General features: G+C 39.8%; 1 protein-coding gene across 1 annotated transcript in view; it reads right to left on the reverse strand.

The window, feature by feature from the left end:
- Positions 1-89: 89 nt before the first annotated feature.
- Positions 90-19360, reverse strand: part of LOC120767462 (collagen alpha-5(IV) chain) — a 44736-nt gene continuing 25465 nt past the window's right edge. Inside the window, exons 2-9 of the mRNA XM_040093545.1 lie at positions 6430-6624; positions 6327-6371; positions 4416-6175; positions 3499-4349; positions 1531-3442; positions 1347-1461; positions 1054-1277; positions 90-986 (exon numbers count right to left, since the gene is read on the reverse strand). Of these exons, the coding sequence (XP_039949479.1) occupies positions 728-986; positions 1054-1277; positions 1347-1461; positions 1531-3442; positions 3499-4349; positions 4416-6175; positions 6327-6371; positions 6430-6624 (5361 nt within the window). The 3' untranslated portion in view covers positions 90-727. The remainder of the gene's footprint in view (positions 987-1053; positions 1278-1346; positions 1462-1530; positions 3443-3498; positions 4350-4415; positions 6176-6326; positions 6372-6429; positions 6625-19360) is intronic.

The following is a 19360-nucleotide window of genomic DNA, read 5'->3' on the forward strand; positions in this document are numbered from 1 at the left end:
AATGAACTAAGGTTCACATAGTGATTACTCAGAAAACGTTTTAGTTTTGCCAGTTTGGGATAAGTTCTTAAGCGATTAAACACGTCGGCTCACAAAATATATTGTTTTTTTTTATTTTTTCATCTTTACAATTATTTACATTAATGGTTTTATATAGTAAAATAGTTAAGTTACATTAATTTGGCTTGTATTTGGTTTTATTTGCATAAAACTATAATTAAACAATTTTAATATATTTTCTATAAAAAGTATTAACGCATGCTCGGCAGTATTTGGTGTGCGAAATTTAATTTTTTTTCGTTTCTTATGATTTTTTTCATAATTATTTTTTAAAGTGCTGCAATCACTTCAACACTTTTCTAATCTGACACTACTGCCATATACGCATACTTAGAAACATATGCGTCGGATAAGATCGTCAGAAACTTGTTTCAGTATGTCCATGTGCATGAATGATAGTACATATAAAAAATAAAGAGAAGGACGTTGGAAGATTTCACAAAAGTTTCCTATTTTGTCGCAATGGCACTGAAAGGCATTTCTCACATAACCTAAGATTTATTCGTAAACGTTACATACATACATATTTTCATTATTTATATGCTCAAGTTCTGATTCTTGTTATTTTATGCAGTAATTAATTTTATGAAAAACTTTGTTTTAATTAAAAAGTAAGCTTCTAACTATTTTTCTTTGTAAGAGAATGGCAGCACGGTTAGTTATGGATTTACGGCGCGTACGTGTCTTCTCGGGGGCGTCGTATGCGACTTGCGCGATTACGATCTATTGTCGAGCCCACATAATAGCTGGGGCGACCGCCTGGTACCGGACGTCGGTTTACCGGTCGGTAAGGCGATGGCCTGTAACGAATGGGCGATGGTTCTACAATGCGTGACTCTGGACCACGACGGAACTCAGTTGCGGTAGCGCTCACGGTCGAGCTACGTCGAAGATAAGACTCATTCTTGCGACGGCAAACAGTACAACTGTAAAATTATGAAGTCATTCGAATATTCACATATTTTGCACATCATTGCAATAACGGATACTTACCGGCTTACTTTGCTTGTTTGGTCTGCTTTTAAAGTCTGTTGCCTTGGCTGTAACCACTGTTCGTGTTCTTCAATTACCGCCAACCAGAAAGAAGCGAGAGGATCATAATAGTTGCAGCGACCGTGTCCATGACATTCAATAACCGGATTGGTGCGGAAATTTTCTAGACAAGAACCGGGCGATACCAAACTCTGACCAATACCACCAGTGTTATCAGTTGTAGTCTATTTATGAGAATAGAATCGGAATAATATGGGAAAAATCTTATAAATTCTTGATTTGCATTTCCCTACCATCAAATAACTGTAACCGGTCCACATTTCTTCCCAGCCATTCGGGCAGTCTGGTATGCTCATGCTCTGACTGTGTAGTGCAATGATTCGCGTTGTCGTTTCGCAGACTACACAACTATTAAAAATAAATTAATAAATTAAAAAATGTAACAGAAAAAATAAATATTGGGTATATTGTACCAACCGTGATATGAATTTCATCAGATCGAAAGATTGTATCGGTGCCATGTTCATTGGCATTGGTTCAGCAGTGGAAAGCCACAAGCTGTCGTCATTGTTTTGCGCATAATTGCATACGTTATTTACATCACAGAACATATAGGGCATTGTTGTAAAACGCATCATACAGGAACCTGACAGCCCCAGATCTTGTCCAATGGCCATACTGCTGCCAATATTTCCAGCAAGAGAGTAACCTTCCCATAACAAATGTGTATTGATCGGGCATTCTGGTATGGATACTGATTGTGAGTGACGAGTAAATACAAAACCGCGACTCTTTGGTAATGGTGGTGGTGGGGCAGGTGCGCCAACTGGTCCTTGAGGGCCAGGTCGTCCGGTAAGGCCAGGAGGACCTTCCAAACCGATCATTCCTTGCTCACCTTTTGGACCATCAAGACCTATAGAACCCATGAATCCTTGATCGCCTTGGTAACCCTTAAGGCCGCGACGACCTATGCTTCCAGCTTCACCAATTTCACCGATGTCACCCATTTGGCCTTTGAAACCATCAAGTCCTCGTTCGCCGCGATCACCAGGACGCGCAAAGCTAAAATCATATGTAATTCCTGGTTCACCTTTGATACCCTCAAGACCATTCAAGCCATCAACACCACTCCAACCGGCATCACCTTGTGGTCCACGAGGTCCTTGCAAACCAAACGGACCCGGACGTCCTGGATATCCTTGATCACCTTGCTCACCTTTAAGTCCATCGTTACCGCTTGCTCCTAATAGACCGATATCACCCACGTCACCATTTCTGCCACGAATAGCAAAGCCTATTTCACCACGTTCACCTTGATTGCCATCATTACCCCGTTCTCCTTTAAGGCCGGTCCTACCATTCAAACCATTACGGCCTGGGGGGCCGGCGTAACCAGCATCTCCAGTTTGACCTTTCGGTCCAACTATAGAAATGCCTGGCAAACCAATTAATCCATTTTCACCATATTCGCCTTGTTCGCCAGGTGCACCTTTAGGACCCAAACGACCTGGGCGTCCAGGGAAGCCATCATAGCCGGGCTCACCTTTGTCACCTCTTTCGATAAATGAAGCGATTGGACCAGTTACTCCGGGATAACCTTTATCTCCCATTTCTCCTTTGACACCAGCATATCCATCCAGACCAGCAGCTCCACTTATGCCAATATCACCACGTTCTCCTTTTGGGCCTGGATAACCAGGGGCTCCGTCGGGACCATATGCACCAATAGGTCCTGGCGCGCCTTGGAAGCCTTGTTCACCCTTATCACCTCTTTCTGCGAATCCACGTAGCAATACACCAGGTCGTCCCGGGTAGCCTTCATCTCCTCGCTCACCTTGAATTCCTATAGCTCCGGCCTCACCGACATCACCCCTATCGCCAACCAAACCAGGTAAGCCGAAGTAACCTGCATCACCAGATTCACCTTTTGCACCTACGAAACCAGTCATTCCAACTTCTCCAATTACACCTTTTCTTCCAGGTAGCCCATTGCGACCACGATATCCGGCTAATCCAATATCTCCCCTATCACCTTGCTCCCCCACACGTCCCATTAAGCCGAAGTCTCCTTGCCCACCTTTTTGTCCTTTTAAGCCATTCAAACCATAACGTCCGGGAATGCCAGCATCTCCTTTTAATCCTGGTAGACCATCTAATGCACTTGGGGAGTCGCCAACAGGACCTCGTTCACCCGGAACACCGGGAAGCCCATCATTTCCAGGTAGTCCTCTTAAACCTGAATCGCCCATTTCACCTTTAATGCCACTGTATGCTGCATTACCCTTAGAGCCAATACGTCCGGGTATACCTCGATCTCCTACGGCACCTCTTTGGCCTGGAATTCCAGGAGCTCCAGGGCGTCCGATTGGGCCAACATCACCAGATTGACCTAGAAATAAATAAGATGACGTTTTATATTGCTACTTGTTAAAGAATTGTAACTACCTTTCGGCCCCATGTTTCCAAGTGCACCACGTGGTCCTCTATCACCGTTTCTACCGTCGAAACCGATATCACCACGATCTCCTTGTTCACCAGGTATTCCAGCCCAACCTGGGCTGCCGGTTTGTCCAGGTTCTCCAGGCCTTCCTTGGTCACCAAAGCGACCTCGTAGTCCTGGGTATCCAATGCTACCTTTAGCACCTTGTACTCCTATAGATCCCAGTGAACCCGTCACACCCTTTTCACCTTTCCTTCCATGAGGAGCAGTTCTTCCATCTCTACCTGGAGCTCCTTCGCGACCAGGATAACCGACCAAGTAGTCACCACGTGGACCTTTATTACCAGGCAAACCTTGTATGCCCCATTCGCCGAAATCTCCTTTCGCACCTTTCACACCCTTAATACCTGGTGCACCAGCGGGCCCAGGACTGCCAGGCCACCCAATGTCTCCCTGTTCTCCTTTAATGCCTGGATTTCCATCGGGTCCAATTTCTCCAGGTAGTACACTTCGTCCGGGATCACCACGGTAACCTTTAAGGCCAACTAAGCCATCTAGACCAGGTAAACCATTCAGACCAGGATTTCCAGAAACTCCATGTAATCCGTAATCTCCAGTAGATCCAGGCCATCCTTTTGCACCTACTTCACCTTGAATTGTAAGGCCAGTCAAGCCAATGTCGCCAGTTAATCCATATATTCCTTTTTGGCCTTTTAAGCCCTTAAATCCCTTATCACCAACCAAACCAATTAAACCAACATCGCCAACTTCTCCTTTGTTATCGTATATTTGGCCGGGATTTGGTTCACCTTTATCACCTTTTGGTCCCTCACTGCCTGGTTCGCCACGTTCACCTCTAAAAAATAGAAAGCATGACTTAGAATTGTAATATTAAAGAATGTCAATTATTGAGATAGCTTACATGCGACCATCCCGTCCAGATTCACCGATCAAATAAAATTTGGGCATTGAAGCGTCAAGACCACGTTTACCATCACGACCCGGTCTTCCTGGAAAACCGTCTTTGCCTGGACGTCCCATATCACCGTAATCTCCTCGTAGTCCAGTTTCGCCTTTGGATCCTCGTATACCAGGTCTACCATTGAAACCGATATCACCGGTTACACCTTGTTCACCACGTTCGCCGGCTTCCCCAAGATCTCCTCTCTCTGGTTTCTCGATGTTATTAATTGGATACTGAGAACCGGGACGGCCAGGATTTCCAGGACGACCCATACCACCACTGGCTCCAGGAAGACCAGGAATTCCTATTCGACCTTGTGGTCCGGGACTACCAGGCCAACCTTTCGGACCACGCTCACCTGTTAAGCCTACAGGACCACGTGCACCATGTACACCAGGGTATCCCGTATCACCTGGGATACCTTTCGTGCCTTTGGGGCCAGCTGGACATATACCGCAATCGTCACCACGAATACCTTTAGCACCGAACTCACCTGGCCACCCAGGATTACCATCGACACCCGGTGGGCCACGTATACCAGGTGGACCTTCAAAGCCAGGAGGACCAACAATATTGACACCATCACCTGGTTCACCTTTATCGCCAGGTAATCCAACTTCACCACGATCTCCGCGGAAACCATTTGGAGCGGGTAGACCTAACCTTCCAGCGAAACCTTTAGGGCCCATCAAGTTTAACCCGGGTTGTCCTACTTGACCTGGTCGTCCAGTAAGGCCAGGATTACCAGGAGGCCCCATAGGTCCAGGGGCTCCCATATAACCGTAATCTCCATCATCTCCTATAACACTTACACCACGACGACCGGGTGAACCATCTAAACCTCTATCGCCGGGGGGGCCTGCAGGACCAAATGGACCGCGACGACCCTGCTTTCCGGGTATGCCTGGAAGGCCTGGATTCCCCAGTGGACCGATATCACCTTGAGGGCCTTGTGGTCCAGGAAAAGATTTATCCAAATTGGGATCATAAATACCAGGTGGACCAGTAGGACCTTGTTCACCGGGAAAGCCATCGAAACCGTCATCACCAACTTCTCCTTTCAAACCATCTTCACCATCGAGACCGTTATAGCCAGGGGCACCTTTAGCACCTTTCTCACCAGGAATACCAGGTTCACCTGCTTTACCAGGTTTTCCACGTTCACCCGGTTCGCCAGTTTCACCAATTTGGCCAGGTAAACCATCATTACCCAATTCGCCAGTTTCACCCGTCGCACCAGTAATACCCGTCATTCCAAAAGGGCCTTGGTCACCCTTATAACCTTTTATTGCTACACCAATAATTAGTGGAGATTCTTCACCATCTCCGGGTTCACCTTTTTCGCCGAGCTGACCTTCACCGAAAAGCAGTAAATTCGCGGGTTCTGCCATATCACCCTTATAACCTTTAAAGCCCTGTTCACCTTTTGAACCCTCTATGCCAGGATAGCCAATATCGCCTTTGTAACCTTTCATGCCGATATATCCAGGTTGACCGTCAACACCATCGGGACCTTGGACACCTCGATTACCTTTGGTACCTTTCGAATTGATACCACCTTCACCAGCATCACCTGTAGGTCCTGGTGGTCCAGGTTTACCTATTGGACCACGCTGACCATTTAGGCCCGGTGAACCGGGTAAACCTTGCTGACCAGGTTTACCATCACAACCATCAATTCCAGAGATGCCCTTGGGACCGTCTTCGCCAGCAGGGCCCTACATAAAAATGTAAAATTTTACTCAAAATATATTCAAATCCATATACGAGTATGTATGATAGTTTTCAAGTTTGATTGCTAAACTGAAGTTGTATCCTAGTTGTATTCTAGAACTGTGTACATCGGTTGTTAGTGCAGGTAGTACTTACCGTTATACCATGTCGACCAGGTAAACCCAATTCACCCATGTCACCCTAAAATATAATGTTGTTGTTAATGAGTATTATAAATATATTTAAATGCACAACTTACTCGGTGGCCCTTTTCGCCTTGTTCGCCATATTCGCCTGGATCGCCATATTCACCACGTCGACCAAACGGTCCAATTGGACCAACATCTCCGGGTGGACCTTCAATACCAGGATAGCCCTTCAAACCGATGGCACCTGGACGTCCCTTCAAACCCTTACAATCGCATACCGTATTATTGCAATTTTTTCCGGATTCCTAAAAATGAGCGAAATTATTTTCGGTTTGAATAAATACTATAAATACTAGCAAAAGATATAGCATATATCGTGATAATAGAATGTCAAAAAATAACTGAAAGGAATTACATTCTGAATTACAATCTCTATCTAGAGTAATTCGTTCGTCGAACGGCCCTCCAACATATCAATTCTTAAATCACTTTACTTTTCCCATGTAATTCACATGGAATTTTTTTATCTTTTGCCATAAATTGTTTAACTCCAAATGATATTATAATACAAAATTTTCCGCTCTAAAAAAAATATCTTAATAGTTTTTGTCATAAAAGCATTTCTTTGAAAGTTATACGAAATTAAAATTAGGCACCAAATATAGAGTACACCATGTCGTATGAGCAACACAAAATGTAGAAATTGCTTGTATGATTGCTCAGGTGATTTGGTATACTTGTACAACTACAACTGCGTATAACTTTTGAAAGAATGTCTTTGTGAAAAAAAATCGTATGGACCCCTTTGTAGAGCGGAACATTTTGTATTAGAATATCACTTTTTCAAAGCCGTTATTCATAAATAATAAACTCATCTTATTGAATACCTTATTATAATAGTTTTTAATATTTTCTATAGTCAACGCAACGTAGTTGGATCTACTAGTATTACTATATAAATTTTTTGCCAATAAAAATTAATAATGAAATTTCAGCACAACGAAAGCCAATTGTTAAACGCAAATGTTATAATGAGCAACGCCACACATACATATGCCCTAATACATTATATGGTTTGCAGCAAAAGGAATCTAAAAGTTGCACTTTAATTGCACAATTTCCGCTGCAATGAGATAATTTCGCTGATTATAACGGCACTAGCAATTATTGTACGATTTAACTTTACTACATCGGCTATTGTTGTGTCGATCGCTTGCTCGGTCTAAGTATGTACTTGCATGTACTATGTATGTATATGGTATATGTATATGTTTGCATAATATAATGGTTTGTCAAACAAGTCTTGCGGTATTTTTATTGAATTTTTTTTTTATTGAAATTGAAATGAATTTTTGATGACTCATGCCCAGCTCTTGACCGATGCTACGGCTGCGACTATGCCGGTCTCTTTCGACCAATTCAGCGATTTTATCGCAATTTTCGACGACAGGCCTTCCGGAGCGCATCTTCGACCACCTCTACACCAGAACGAAAACGTTGAAACCATCGTTGTGCAGTGGATATGGAAACTGTATCGGGTCCATAAACTGCACTAATTTTATTGGCGACTTGAGATGCATTTTTGTCTTTATCGTAGTAGTACTGTAAAATATGCCTTATTATCTCTTTATTTTGCTCCATGTTTGCGACGCTATAACTCACGAACGACTTAAAAGAAACGGCAATCAATCAAACACGCGTTAGCGCGTGAAATGAGCTTTCCAAAAAGGTATAGCATGACCTGATACGACGAATAAAACTAGAACTACGCGCTTTCAGCGCCAACTAGCGAAAATTCCGCAAGACTTTTTTGACAACCTATTACATTAGAGTGTATCGCCCTGCAGGCACACAACAAAGCAAGCAACTAGTTATAAATGAACTAGTTTGGTATTTATTAAGTGTTCATCATTAAAAGAGAATATCAAACGTTCCACCTAAAAATATTTATATTCCATTTCATAATTTCTTTACTTAACTAACTGTTAAAATCATTTCATGCTTGGCGCTCAATCGAGGTTCATATTTACTTATAACTTCTATGGTAATTGTGCTCGTACTCAACTGGCTAAGAATTTGTGTATTGCTCTGCTTAGTTACATGGTGATACATAATACACCTGTGTTTCTATACATTATTATTATTTAAGGTATTTTTTGATATTAAACTGCTGGTGTTGGTTGGTGCAAACAATTGATAGCGCCGTTGCTATTCATGAGTGTTTTTTTTTTGCACAGCAAGCACTTAAGAGATATATGCATATCTATATGAATATATAATGCACTTTTGGGTGTCGTATTGTATTATATGCAACAAAGACACAGCCTTATATATTCAAAAATATTAAGCGCTGATCACCCTGAATGTGAAGAATGTCTTCAACTTAGCAAAGTGGACAAACATAATCAAGGCTCTGTATGACATACGCGCTCCTCAATATCTTAAGAGTTATTTTGAAAACAGGCGATTATTATTCGATGCTGATGAAGACAACAAGAGCTACTCCTTTTCGAGTAGAACCGCAAGGCTCGGTTCAAGGTTTCCTTCTATGCAAACTAATGTATAATGTTAAGGATACATATTTTTCTGCCGTTCCTAGGTGGAACATAACTAAGATTAAGCACGATAAATTGGTGTTAAGGACATACCAACCAAAAGTCGTTAAATTAGTTGCTTACACAGACGAACTTATTGTGGTAACAGTGTCCAAACACTTAGATTACCTCCGGAGCAAGTGCAATGAGTGCATAAACAGTTTGCACCAACAGTTCTTCTCAATGTGTTTAGAACTGGCTCATAAGTACCAGAAAAATGGAGGAAAGTATATCTCTCACCATAGGGTAGTGTGAGATTCACTCACAGCCACAACTAAAGTGTCTGGGAGTAATAATAGACTCAAGGTACAAATTTTAAGATTACCTGGAATACACTGCAGGTAAAGCGTATAAAATCATAAACGCCTTAACAAAAATGATGACAAATAAAGGCTGTGTGCGTTCCGGCCGACGATTTTTACTTGCAAAGGTAATGAGGACGATTGTACTATTTGCGGCTGCAATATAGATCCAGACGCTAGGCATTAAAGCATATGTCAGACAAATAAGCACAGTGCATAGGCTGTCGGTACTAAGAGTTTTCAGTGCTTTCCGAACAATATTAAGTGATGCTGCTGAAGTAATAGTCAGTATAGTGCCCACTGATATCCAGTGTGACGAATGCGAGCGGTTATACAAACTCTAAGAGCCGTCAATAGGAGCCAAAAGTGAAGAGGGAGTCAAAAGTTTAACAATATGACAGCAGCGGTGGCAAACCTCACTCACGCTGGACCCACAGACTGATACCGGACGTCCATGCGTGGATAGACAGACGAGATGGGGAACTGGATTACCACCTAAACCAAATACTAAGTGGAGATGGGTGCTTTAGAAGCTACATGCACAGATTTCAGCACGACGTCCGAATTATCCGACGTGTTGAGAGCGCTCTAAAGACTCTGAGCATTTTTACTTTTATTGTCCTCGCTTTTAAAGTGCAAGGGAAAAACTTAAAACTACACTTGTTGGTAGTTTTACGATGGAAAATTTTACACCACTCATGTGTAAGTACACTGTGAACTGGAAAGCTGTCATCGAAGCGGCAGCCACAATCATGAAAAAACTGCTGAAGTCGGTACACCTTAGTAGTGCGTTGCGATTTTTATAATGGAACAATATATAAAACAAGGAATTTGCCTTAATTTTTGTATTTGTAACCAAATTTCGTGTGCAGAATAGGTGCAAATATTGGAAAGGGCTTACGGTAATGCAGTTTTATCAAAAACACTAGCCTACGAGTGGAACAAGGCTTTCAAAGACGGTTGAGAGGTCGTTGAAGACATGCCTCTTTCTGGACGACCTTCGAACTCTTCAACTGGTGAAAATATTAAAAAAGTGAAGGACATGGCGCTGGAAAATCGTCAGGTAAGTGTTAGAAAGATGCCAAGAGAGCTCGACACATCTCGCGAGCCTGTTTTTATGATATTTGTGGATATTCTGTGTATACAACGTGTTCTTGCTCGACTCATCTCGATAAAGTTGAATTTGTTTTTGCATCGAGCCATGATTGTGACCGAATTTAAAGCTAAAAACGCAATGGGTACCATCGATCAACCACCGTATTCATCAGATTTGGCTCCGTGTGATTTTCTCTTGTTCCCCAAACTGAAATTGCCGCTCCGTGGAACCCGTTTTCAGTCGATCAAAGTGTTATATGTACAAAATCCGTGAAGGAGCTGAAGGCCATTGCAGAAGGTGCCTATGAAAAGTGTTTCGAGGACTGGAAAAATCTTTGGCATAAGTGTATTACATCGGGTGGGCATTACTTTGATGGCGACAAAATAAATATTGATAAATAATTAAATGTTTTTCGTTTTGTTTACAAATTCTGGGTAGTTAATTATGATTTGTTATTTATTTTATTTTCAATATATATTATTATTATTTATAATACCATTTATTATTGTTTTCTTAAATACTTAAGATAATACATGATTTTTCCGCTGAAAGAACTAACACATATGTAAATGTTTTTGTCTTCTGAGGAAGCGAAAAGCTCACACAAGTAATTGGCAAACAATATTTATTTAAGAATTCGAATTCGAATTCAAATTACCTATCGAAAAATAATAATTTAACAACTGGGCATACGTTCAACGGACACACTATGAAACCAGCCACTAATTAAAATAAATTCCATCAAAACGCGTCTACGGTCTATCAATAAAATCTAATAATTTTGCGAATTTCATTAGAATTCATTTAAATTGCTGCAGGCAAAATAATAAAAAATGTCAAAAATTAATTTGCTTGATTATTTGCAGCTGAATTGAAGTGTGGCACTATTGAAGCGTGTAGCGCGCACAGCCTTCCAGCGTGTAATGAAAATAATTTTAAAATAAAAATCACATAAATAAAATGCAGAATATTAGAATTTATATAAAACCAAAAGCAAAGACAAAAAAAAAATAAAACCAATATTGAAATTGAAACAAATGAAAAAGAGCTGAACTAAACGCACGCCAACTTTAAATGGCACCAATTGGCACATCTGTGTCGGGTATGTTGCTGGTGCCTTCGCTGGCTCGCTGCATGCAAAATTCAATAAAGAAAGCAAAACAATAAACATAGCGTCATAAATGTGCCAACTCAATGTTCATAAAAGCAACGGAGAGCAAGTGTTTCCAAACATACACACACACACACATATATATATATATATAATTGTATGTGTGACATGTACTTATTGTTTTTGTTATCTTTACATTTTTTATTAACTGGAAATTGTCTGGAGGCGTAGGCAAGCGTTTCATCCTCCTTCCATGCGCGTTAAATGCCATGCAAGTTCTGCTGCGATTTCGCTCAAAAATATTCAAAAACATCAGCACTTCGAGAAGAAAATTTATTTTGTACAACATTAAACACCGGAAACATATGGAAACTACAAATCAGCAATACCTATGTTGGATTTTTGAAGCAAAGACAAAATTCGAGATATCGAAACTGGTGTTGCAGAAAATACGTCAAACCCGGTTGATTAGTTTTGGCTATACTGGCTGGCTGCCACGCCATACATAGACCTTTGTAATGCCAGGTGAAGGTTTAGTTTAATGCGAGCTAAAGCACGTCAACCTTTTTCGCGAAGTGTAGTAAGGTTTGATATCTAACTCTGATAATTCATCTAGTCCCTTGAACTGCGATGCTCCTGGGTATCTAAGTCGAGTTCTAGACAAGGCGGCATAAAAGCAAAAGAGCGTGTCTCTCACATGACTACTTCCCTGCACTATCTACATGTGGCATCGTTAATAACGCCCATACGCCTCGCATGTGATGTCAGTAAGTTGAGACCTGTTACAATGCCAACAACCGTCCTGCAGTCTTTTCGAGACCGTGTGGTTGAAAAGCATGCGTGCTTTTCTTCGATTTCCTTGCACATTATTCTTCTTTTAGACACTCCATCTCATCCAGTTTGGTCTGTCAGCCCTATCGAAAATTTCATTGTGTATCGTTTTAAGCGACTTTCGTATTTTCTGCACCGGTTCGGTAGCCAAGTGTTTTGGCAGTCTCATCAGCTATTTCGTTTCTTTTGTGTCTGAAAACTCAGTATATAATGTGAGGTTCATCCATATTTACTTTGTCGCCTTCAAAGTAATCCGCACCAGATGCAATACCCTTATGCCAACGATTTTTCCAGTCCTCGAGACACTTTTCATAAGCACTTTTTGGGATGATCTTCAGCTCCTTCAGTGAATTTTGTTTTATCTCTTTGATCGACTGATCATCGGGGTGCATTCTGATGATTGTTGACTTGTTTGCATGTCAAACTCATAATTCGCACGATTAAGCATGTCCAAAGTTACCTCTTTACAGAGCTTTAAAAACAAAAATTCAACTTTATCGGAACGAATCGAGCAAGAACGCGTTTCATACCCAAAATATCCGCCAAAAACATACGAACGGACTCTGGAGCGATATCGAGGTCTTACCATCTCTCTAGTACTTGCCTGACGGTTTTCAAACACCATATCCTTCACTTTTTTAAAATATTCATCAGTTGAAGAGTTCGACGGTCGTCCAGAACGAAGCATGTCTTCAACGATCTCTCGACCGTTTTTGAAGACTTCGTATCACTGTATCACCGTATGCCTTGATGCAATGCGATGTGAGATTAATTGTATTAGTTGAGTTATAGCCCGAATTATTTTCGTAATGGCTGAGGAGGTGAAAGCCAGAGTGTTTTTAGAAAATAGCGGGAGATTCAGAATATAAGTACTGAAACAATTGCAACTCAACACTCACTATGTATATTTTGGATTGGGAAATAGTTTTAACAGCAGCCACTAGTATATTACTATCGAGCGAAAGTTGTGAAGTTCAATTCCTATATGGCCAAACAGTTAAGAGAACGAGTTTTGCAATGTATAATAACTTTCGCCAACAGGTGCTTCTTCGAACTGAGTTCCCAATTAAGACGTAAAGTTCTCTCTTGACGAACAAAGACCAAACTCTACAACTCATCATCCCCGTTCTGCTATTTGGTACAGATGTATGAACGATGACAACATTTGATGAGTCGGCGTTACGAGTTTTCGAGAGAAAGGTACTGCGGAAGATTTATGGTCATTTGCGCATTGGCAATGACGATTATCGCAGTCGAGGCAGTACGAGATATATGACGACATTGTCATAGTTCAGCGAATTAAAAGACAGCGGATACGCTGACTGGGTCATGTGTCCGAATGGATGAAAATACTCCATCTCTGAGAGTAGAAGTAGAGAGAAGAAGAAGACCTCCACTCCGTTGGAAAGACCAGGTAAAGAAGGACCTGAATACACTTGGCACCAAAGAGCGAAAAGTAATAACCTCTGTGCCAGTATTGTAAACTCGGCTATAACCGCTTATGCCGTGTCTACGCCAATAAAGAATAAGAAGAAGGAAAATGTATATTGAACACACTTGTAGACAACCGTTATATTGCCTAAAATCAGGAAAAGTTAAACGCTTTTTTTAAATTGTCTATAGTAATCAATTCGATTAGGAGACGGATGAATCTAGTAATTCCTCAATAGAAATGGAAATTAATTCAAGCTTTATTCAGCAACTCAGTGGATTTGGTAAAAAATCTGACTTTTTTCCTGCCTAGCTGCCAAATATCTCCTAAGTTGGAGATGTCTCAGACTACTTAATAATAGGGAATGGCAAAAATAATGTTTCAGTATCTCATAATTCTCTGCTAATGCTCCGCCGAATCTACTTTTACAATTTTCTGAAAGGGATATGCCCTGTATTGCTATTCTTTCAAGACCTGAGTTGTTCTTCTAGTGCGCATTGCATCAAACAATCCTTGAAGGAGCCATTACAAATTTTATTTATATTTTTAATTTCTTTTCAAAGCCCCAATTTCTTTAAGTAAGTAAGTAAGTTCAAATTTGTTGACTGCGTCCTTTATAATACACCGGCCGGCAACTGTACACCAATCGCTTTATTTCGTAGGGCTCTTAAATAACTACTTCGAATTTTGCTCAACCAAATTGATTTATTTTACCAAAATTTTTACTAAAAAACCAGGGCAGTTCACAAAATGATTCATCCAGTTCATTTATTAGCCGATGAATCAGATTGATGTCCATATGATTTTCGCACCATCTGTCACAATGATGTGCTACATCGAAACGTTTGCTCCAAAAAATACACCAATACACACCAGCACATATTTAAAACAAATTGAAGAACATCAACAGAATGAAACGAAACGGAAAATATGAAAGCAACAAATAATCAAAGCATGCACCAAAAAGGAGGTTAGCATAAACAAAACGTTTTCCTACAAACACACTTACTAAGAGACTTTTGTAAACACAAGCGAACTACAAATTTATTTTATGAACGCCCGCAAACAAAGAAATTTGTGGTAAACCAATTTTTTTGCGGACGCTGGTCCAATGCAGCCGGGTGGGTGGCTTCTTACATTGTACGTGTGAGCCGTCTACTTTCAGATTGATATACTTTCATACATATGCATGTATGTATGTGTTATTCTTAGCCGTATGTATGCGTAAATCTGAGAAAAAAGGGAAAAAACAAGAATTTGGAAAGCATAAAAGCTGAGGAGAAACAGTCCGTTCACCTGAAAATGCGCTAAATGTAAACAACGGTAATGCAACAGCCAACAGCATGGAAGGTGCGCTAGCACACATTGCGCAACGGGTATGTATTTCACACTATTCATACTTAAATAGAAATGTACAAACAAGTACATGCATAGCACTTGCTGAGCACTTGCATTCCAGTAAATTTCGATTGCTGTTTTTGGTTTTTGGCTGCATCAATTATTTGTAAGGTATACACACCCAACTACAAGGCAGAAAAACAACAATAACTGCATATGATATATATGTATAACTGTGGTTCATGTATTCTCATTTAAAATTTTCAGATTTGTAACTCACAAATTGAGGGACTAATGCTTGTAGGCAGTATATAGAGAGACACGGAGGTGCAGTAGGGTATGGCTAAATAGACTCAATTCGTCATGCTGATATATCTATTATATTTACTTATATATATATATTTTATAGGCCTCCACGGTTCCAACTGGGCATTACAAACTGCGTGACAAACTTAATATATCCTGTTAAGGGTATGGAAACGAAAAATATTTATATGCATGCGCGTGTGCACGATTGAAGCCGATTTCTAAGCAAATTTTAAAAACAACAAATCGAATTGTATTATACGAACTCCTATCGGTTCACATATATTTACACACATATACATATATACATTTGTATCTTGAATATACAAGCATAGTGAGTGGCATATTTGGGCATACAACTGTGCATGCATCGTTCTCGCTATTTTAGCAAAGATTGCAGAGGTGTGCGTGTATTGGTGTACATACATAAAGTCACACAAATAATATACACACTTATATACATTTGTTTTACTCCAATGCATTTGCACTGCATAAGTCGTCTACCATTTCTTCATATGTAAGTGCATTTCCACACAGCCACAAATGTAAATTTCCCACTACACCCCCCTCAGCCGACGCGGTTGCGTTTATTGTTCAATAAAATAAATTTAGTGCACTTTAGCTAAGCACTTTACATACTAGCATAGTATGAGCGCTGAGTACAACACCTACAACCTATATTTAGCGAGTTTGCATCATCACTGGAAGTATACCGTTATGCACGGCCGCGAAGTGCATGTTGCATGCATTGAATCCTATTTGTTTAATGTTTATATACTGGATTGCAGCAATTTTGCTTTTAAGTAGAGAACCGCAATTAAAAATAGCTTAACGCATCGATTTTACACGCACTTTTGCTCCATGCAATATTTTACTCTTCGCCATTAAAATGTTACTCATACGACATGACACCATTCGGATACGCACATATTGATTTATCTACTGTGGAAATTAGTTTAAACATTTTTTGGTTATATATAAAAACGAAAAAAACATTATTTTGGTTGCAGCGTAGCTATAGCAACCTTCAAAAGTAATGAAGTTTTTCTTACAAGTGCTTAAGTTTGGTCGGTCAGTTGTATGACAGCTGTACGCTATAGTGGTCCAATCTGTACAATTTCTTCGGAATTTGTACGGTTGGCTTGTATAATGATATATGCTAAAATTCGGTAAGATATCTTGTAAATTAAAAAAGTTTTCCATACAAAAACTTAATTTTTATCGTTGAGTTTGTATGACAGCTATATGCTATAGTGTTCCGATCTAAACAATTTCTTTAGGAATTATACAGTTGACTTGGAAAATAAGCTGTGCAAAAATTCGTTAAGATATCTTGTAAACTAAAAAAGCTTTCCATACAAAAACTTAATTTTGATCGTTCAGTTTGTATGACAGCTATATGCTATAGTGTTCCGATCTAAACAATTTCTTCGGAAATTATATCGTTGACATGGAAAATAAGCTGTGCAAAAATTCGTTAAGATATCTTGTAAACTAAAAAAGTTTTCCATACAAAAACTTAATTTTGATCGTTCAGTTCAGCAGTATGACGGCCATATGTATGCTATAGTGCTCCCATATCGACTGTTTCGTCAATTGAGCAGCTTCTTGAGGAAAAAAGGAACTGTGCAAAATTTCAGATCTGTAACTAAATACTGAGAGTATGTTCACACAGACGAACAAAGCTAAATCGACGCAACTCGTCACGCTGGTCATTTATATACATACATATATACATTTTTTATAACCTGATAGGTATATATAAACGTTATGCACTTATGTTGAGGTTAAGGTATTTAATTTTCTCATTTGAGAAATGTTTTGCGATTATTTTTCCACAATATTTCGTATAGCTATAGCTTGCAAGGAGTATGCCAATCTAAAAGTCAACTGACTGCAATCAAGGCTCTTAAGTAAATATTAATTAAATTTAAATAATACAGCGTTAAAATATTTGTGTTACTGCAAGCGTTTGCTTAAAGGTTTTCAGTGAGAATCAATTTTTTTCTATTTATATACCTACACACATACTCCTATATGTGCACTCATAAATATGCACGTGTTCAGAGTCAGAAGAAATTCCGTCTGCTATTCCTTTATACCCACAATATATAGTACAATAAATACATATTACAATAACAGTTGTGTTTATATAAATATCAGTTATGTGTACTTTATGCTAAGGTTGACGAAATTTTCGCCTAAATACATACACACTCACATCTATATTTGCGCTTACAGCACATTGAACAGGTGGGATCCATTCAGTTCCCTTGTTGGTATGTGCTCACTGCGGCCGGCTGGCAGTTAGCTTTTCGCTGACATTGCATTACCATTGAACTTGACACCTAAATTGCGCTCAAAATTAAATAAATGCAGTTGTATAAAAAAATTATTTGTGGTCTTGGACGTGTAATAGAATCCAATAAAATAAATCAGTGGCCACAACAGCTTCGGCACTACACAGACTAGTCTATGCCACTTGCGGACGTAACTTAAGAGGTGTGTTCAAAAGATAACGGAAATTTTTGTTTAAAGAAAAAAATATTTATACATTCGTTTACATTAATGTTGTTGCCTACAAAATAGTTCCCATACGATATTATGCCCTTATGACAGCGTTTCTTGCAATCGTTGACAAACTTCTCAAACTCGATTTTTGAGATAGCTTTTAGCTCTTTCATGTTACAGCATTGTTTTTGGACTAGAATTCGCGTACAAGTTCTTTGATCTATTCATTTTAGTAAACGAAAATCGTTAAGCGTATATGTCTCAACCTCATGTATATGGACTCCCGCTATTTTCTGAACGCACCTCGTACAAACTGAGTACCCAAATAACAAGTCAACTGAAAAGTCCCCGGCATGACACTAGAATGATGATTAATTGATTCAGTTAGCCCTAACCTTCAAAAACGGGTGTATACATTTGACAGCTGTCGGATTATTAGTTTGTGAATTATATCATGAAGCAACTTTTGTTATTGTGAAAAAAGTGCATAAAAAGGAATTACGCGTTTGAAAAAATATTGCATTTGAAAAGAAAAAATACAGTTGAAGCGAAAACTTGACTTGATGACGAGCTTCCGGACACTGTCCTAGGAAAATCAGCCATCAACGATCAATACGTTAAGTTTAGACGTGCTGAAATGAGCACCGAAGACCGCGAACGCAGTGGGCGCCAAAAGAGGTTGTTACCGACTAAAACATTAAACAAGTTCACAAAATAATTTTAGTTGAGCGTAAAATGTAGTTATTCGAGATAGCAGGCACTCTAAAGATATCAACTAAACGTGTACATCATATCATTCGCGAATATTTGGGTATGAGAAAGCTATGTGCAAAGTGGGTGCTTCGCGAGCCTACGTTTGACCAAGACTAACGACGAGGTGATGATTCAGAGCAGTGTTTGGAGATGTTTAAGCGTACTAAACCCGAGTTTTTGCGTCGATAAATGACAATGAATGAAACATGGCTCCATCATTGCATTCCGAAGTTTAATCGACAGTCATTTGAGTGGACTGCTCACGCTGAATCCGCTTCAAAGCGTGGAAAAACGGTACAGGCGGCTGGCAATGTTATGGCGTCTCTATTTTGGGATGCGCATTTGAAGAAAAAGAAGCGCTGTTTGACAAAGACAATGCATTGTGCCACAATTCAGTAAGATCGATGGCAAATATCTATAAATTGAGCTTCGAATTGCTTTCGCATCCACCGCATTCTTCAGATCTGAACTCCAGTGACTATTTTCTGTTCTCAGATCTCAAATGAAAGCTCGCTGGGAAGAAAGCTTCGTCGAATGAAGAGATGATTGCTAAAACTGAGATTTATTTTGATGCAAAGAACAAATTGAAATACAAACATGTATCGAAAAGTTGGAAGGTCGATATATATCCACCTTTGAAGGGAATTATGTTGAATAAAAAAAGATTTTGCCAAAAACTATGTTTTATAGACCGGTGTCTTTTCAATTGACCTGCTATATGGATCGCTGCCAGCATGTGTCGCTTTTTGTTGCTGCTGTTTTAGTCA

The sequence above is a fragment of the Bactrocera tryoni genome, chromosome 2 (genome assembly GCF_016617805.1).
Source record: "Bactrocera tryoni isolate S06 chromosome 2, CSIRO_BtryS06_freeze2, whole genome shotgun sequence".
Lineage (NCBI taxonomy): Eukaryota > Metazoa > Arthropoda > Insecta > Diptera > Tephritidae > Bactrocera > Bactrocera tryoni.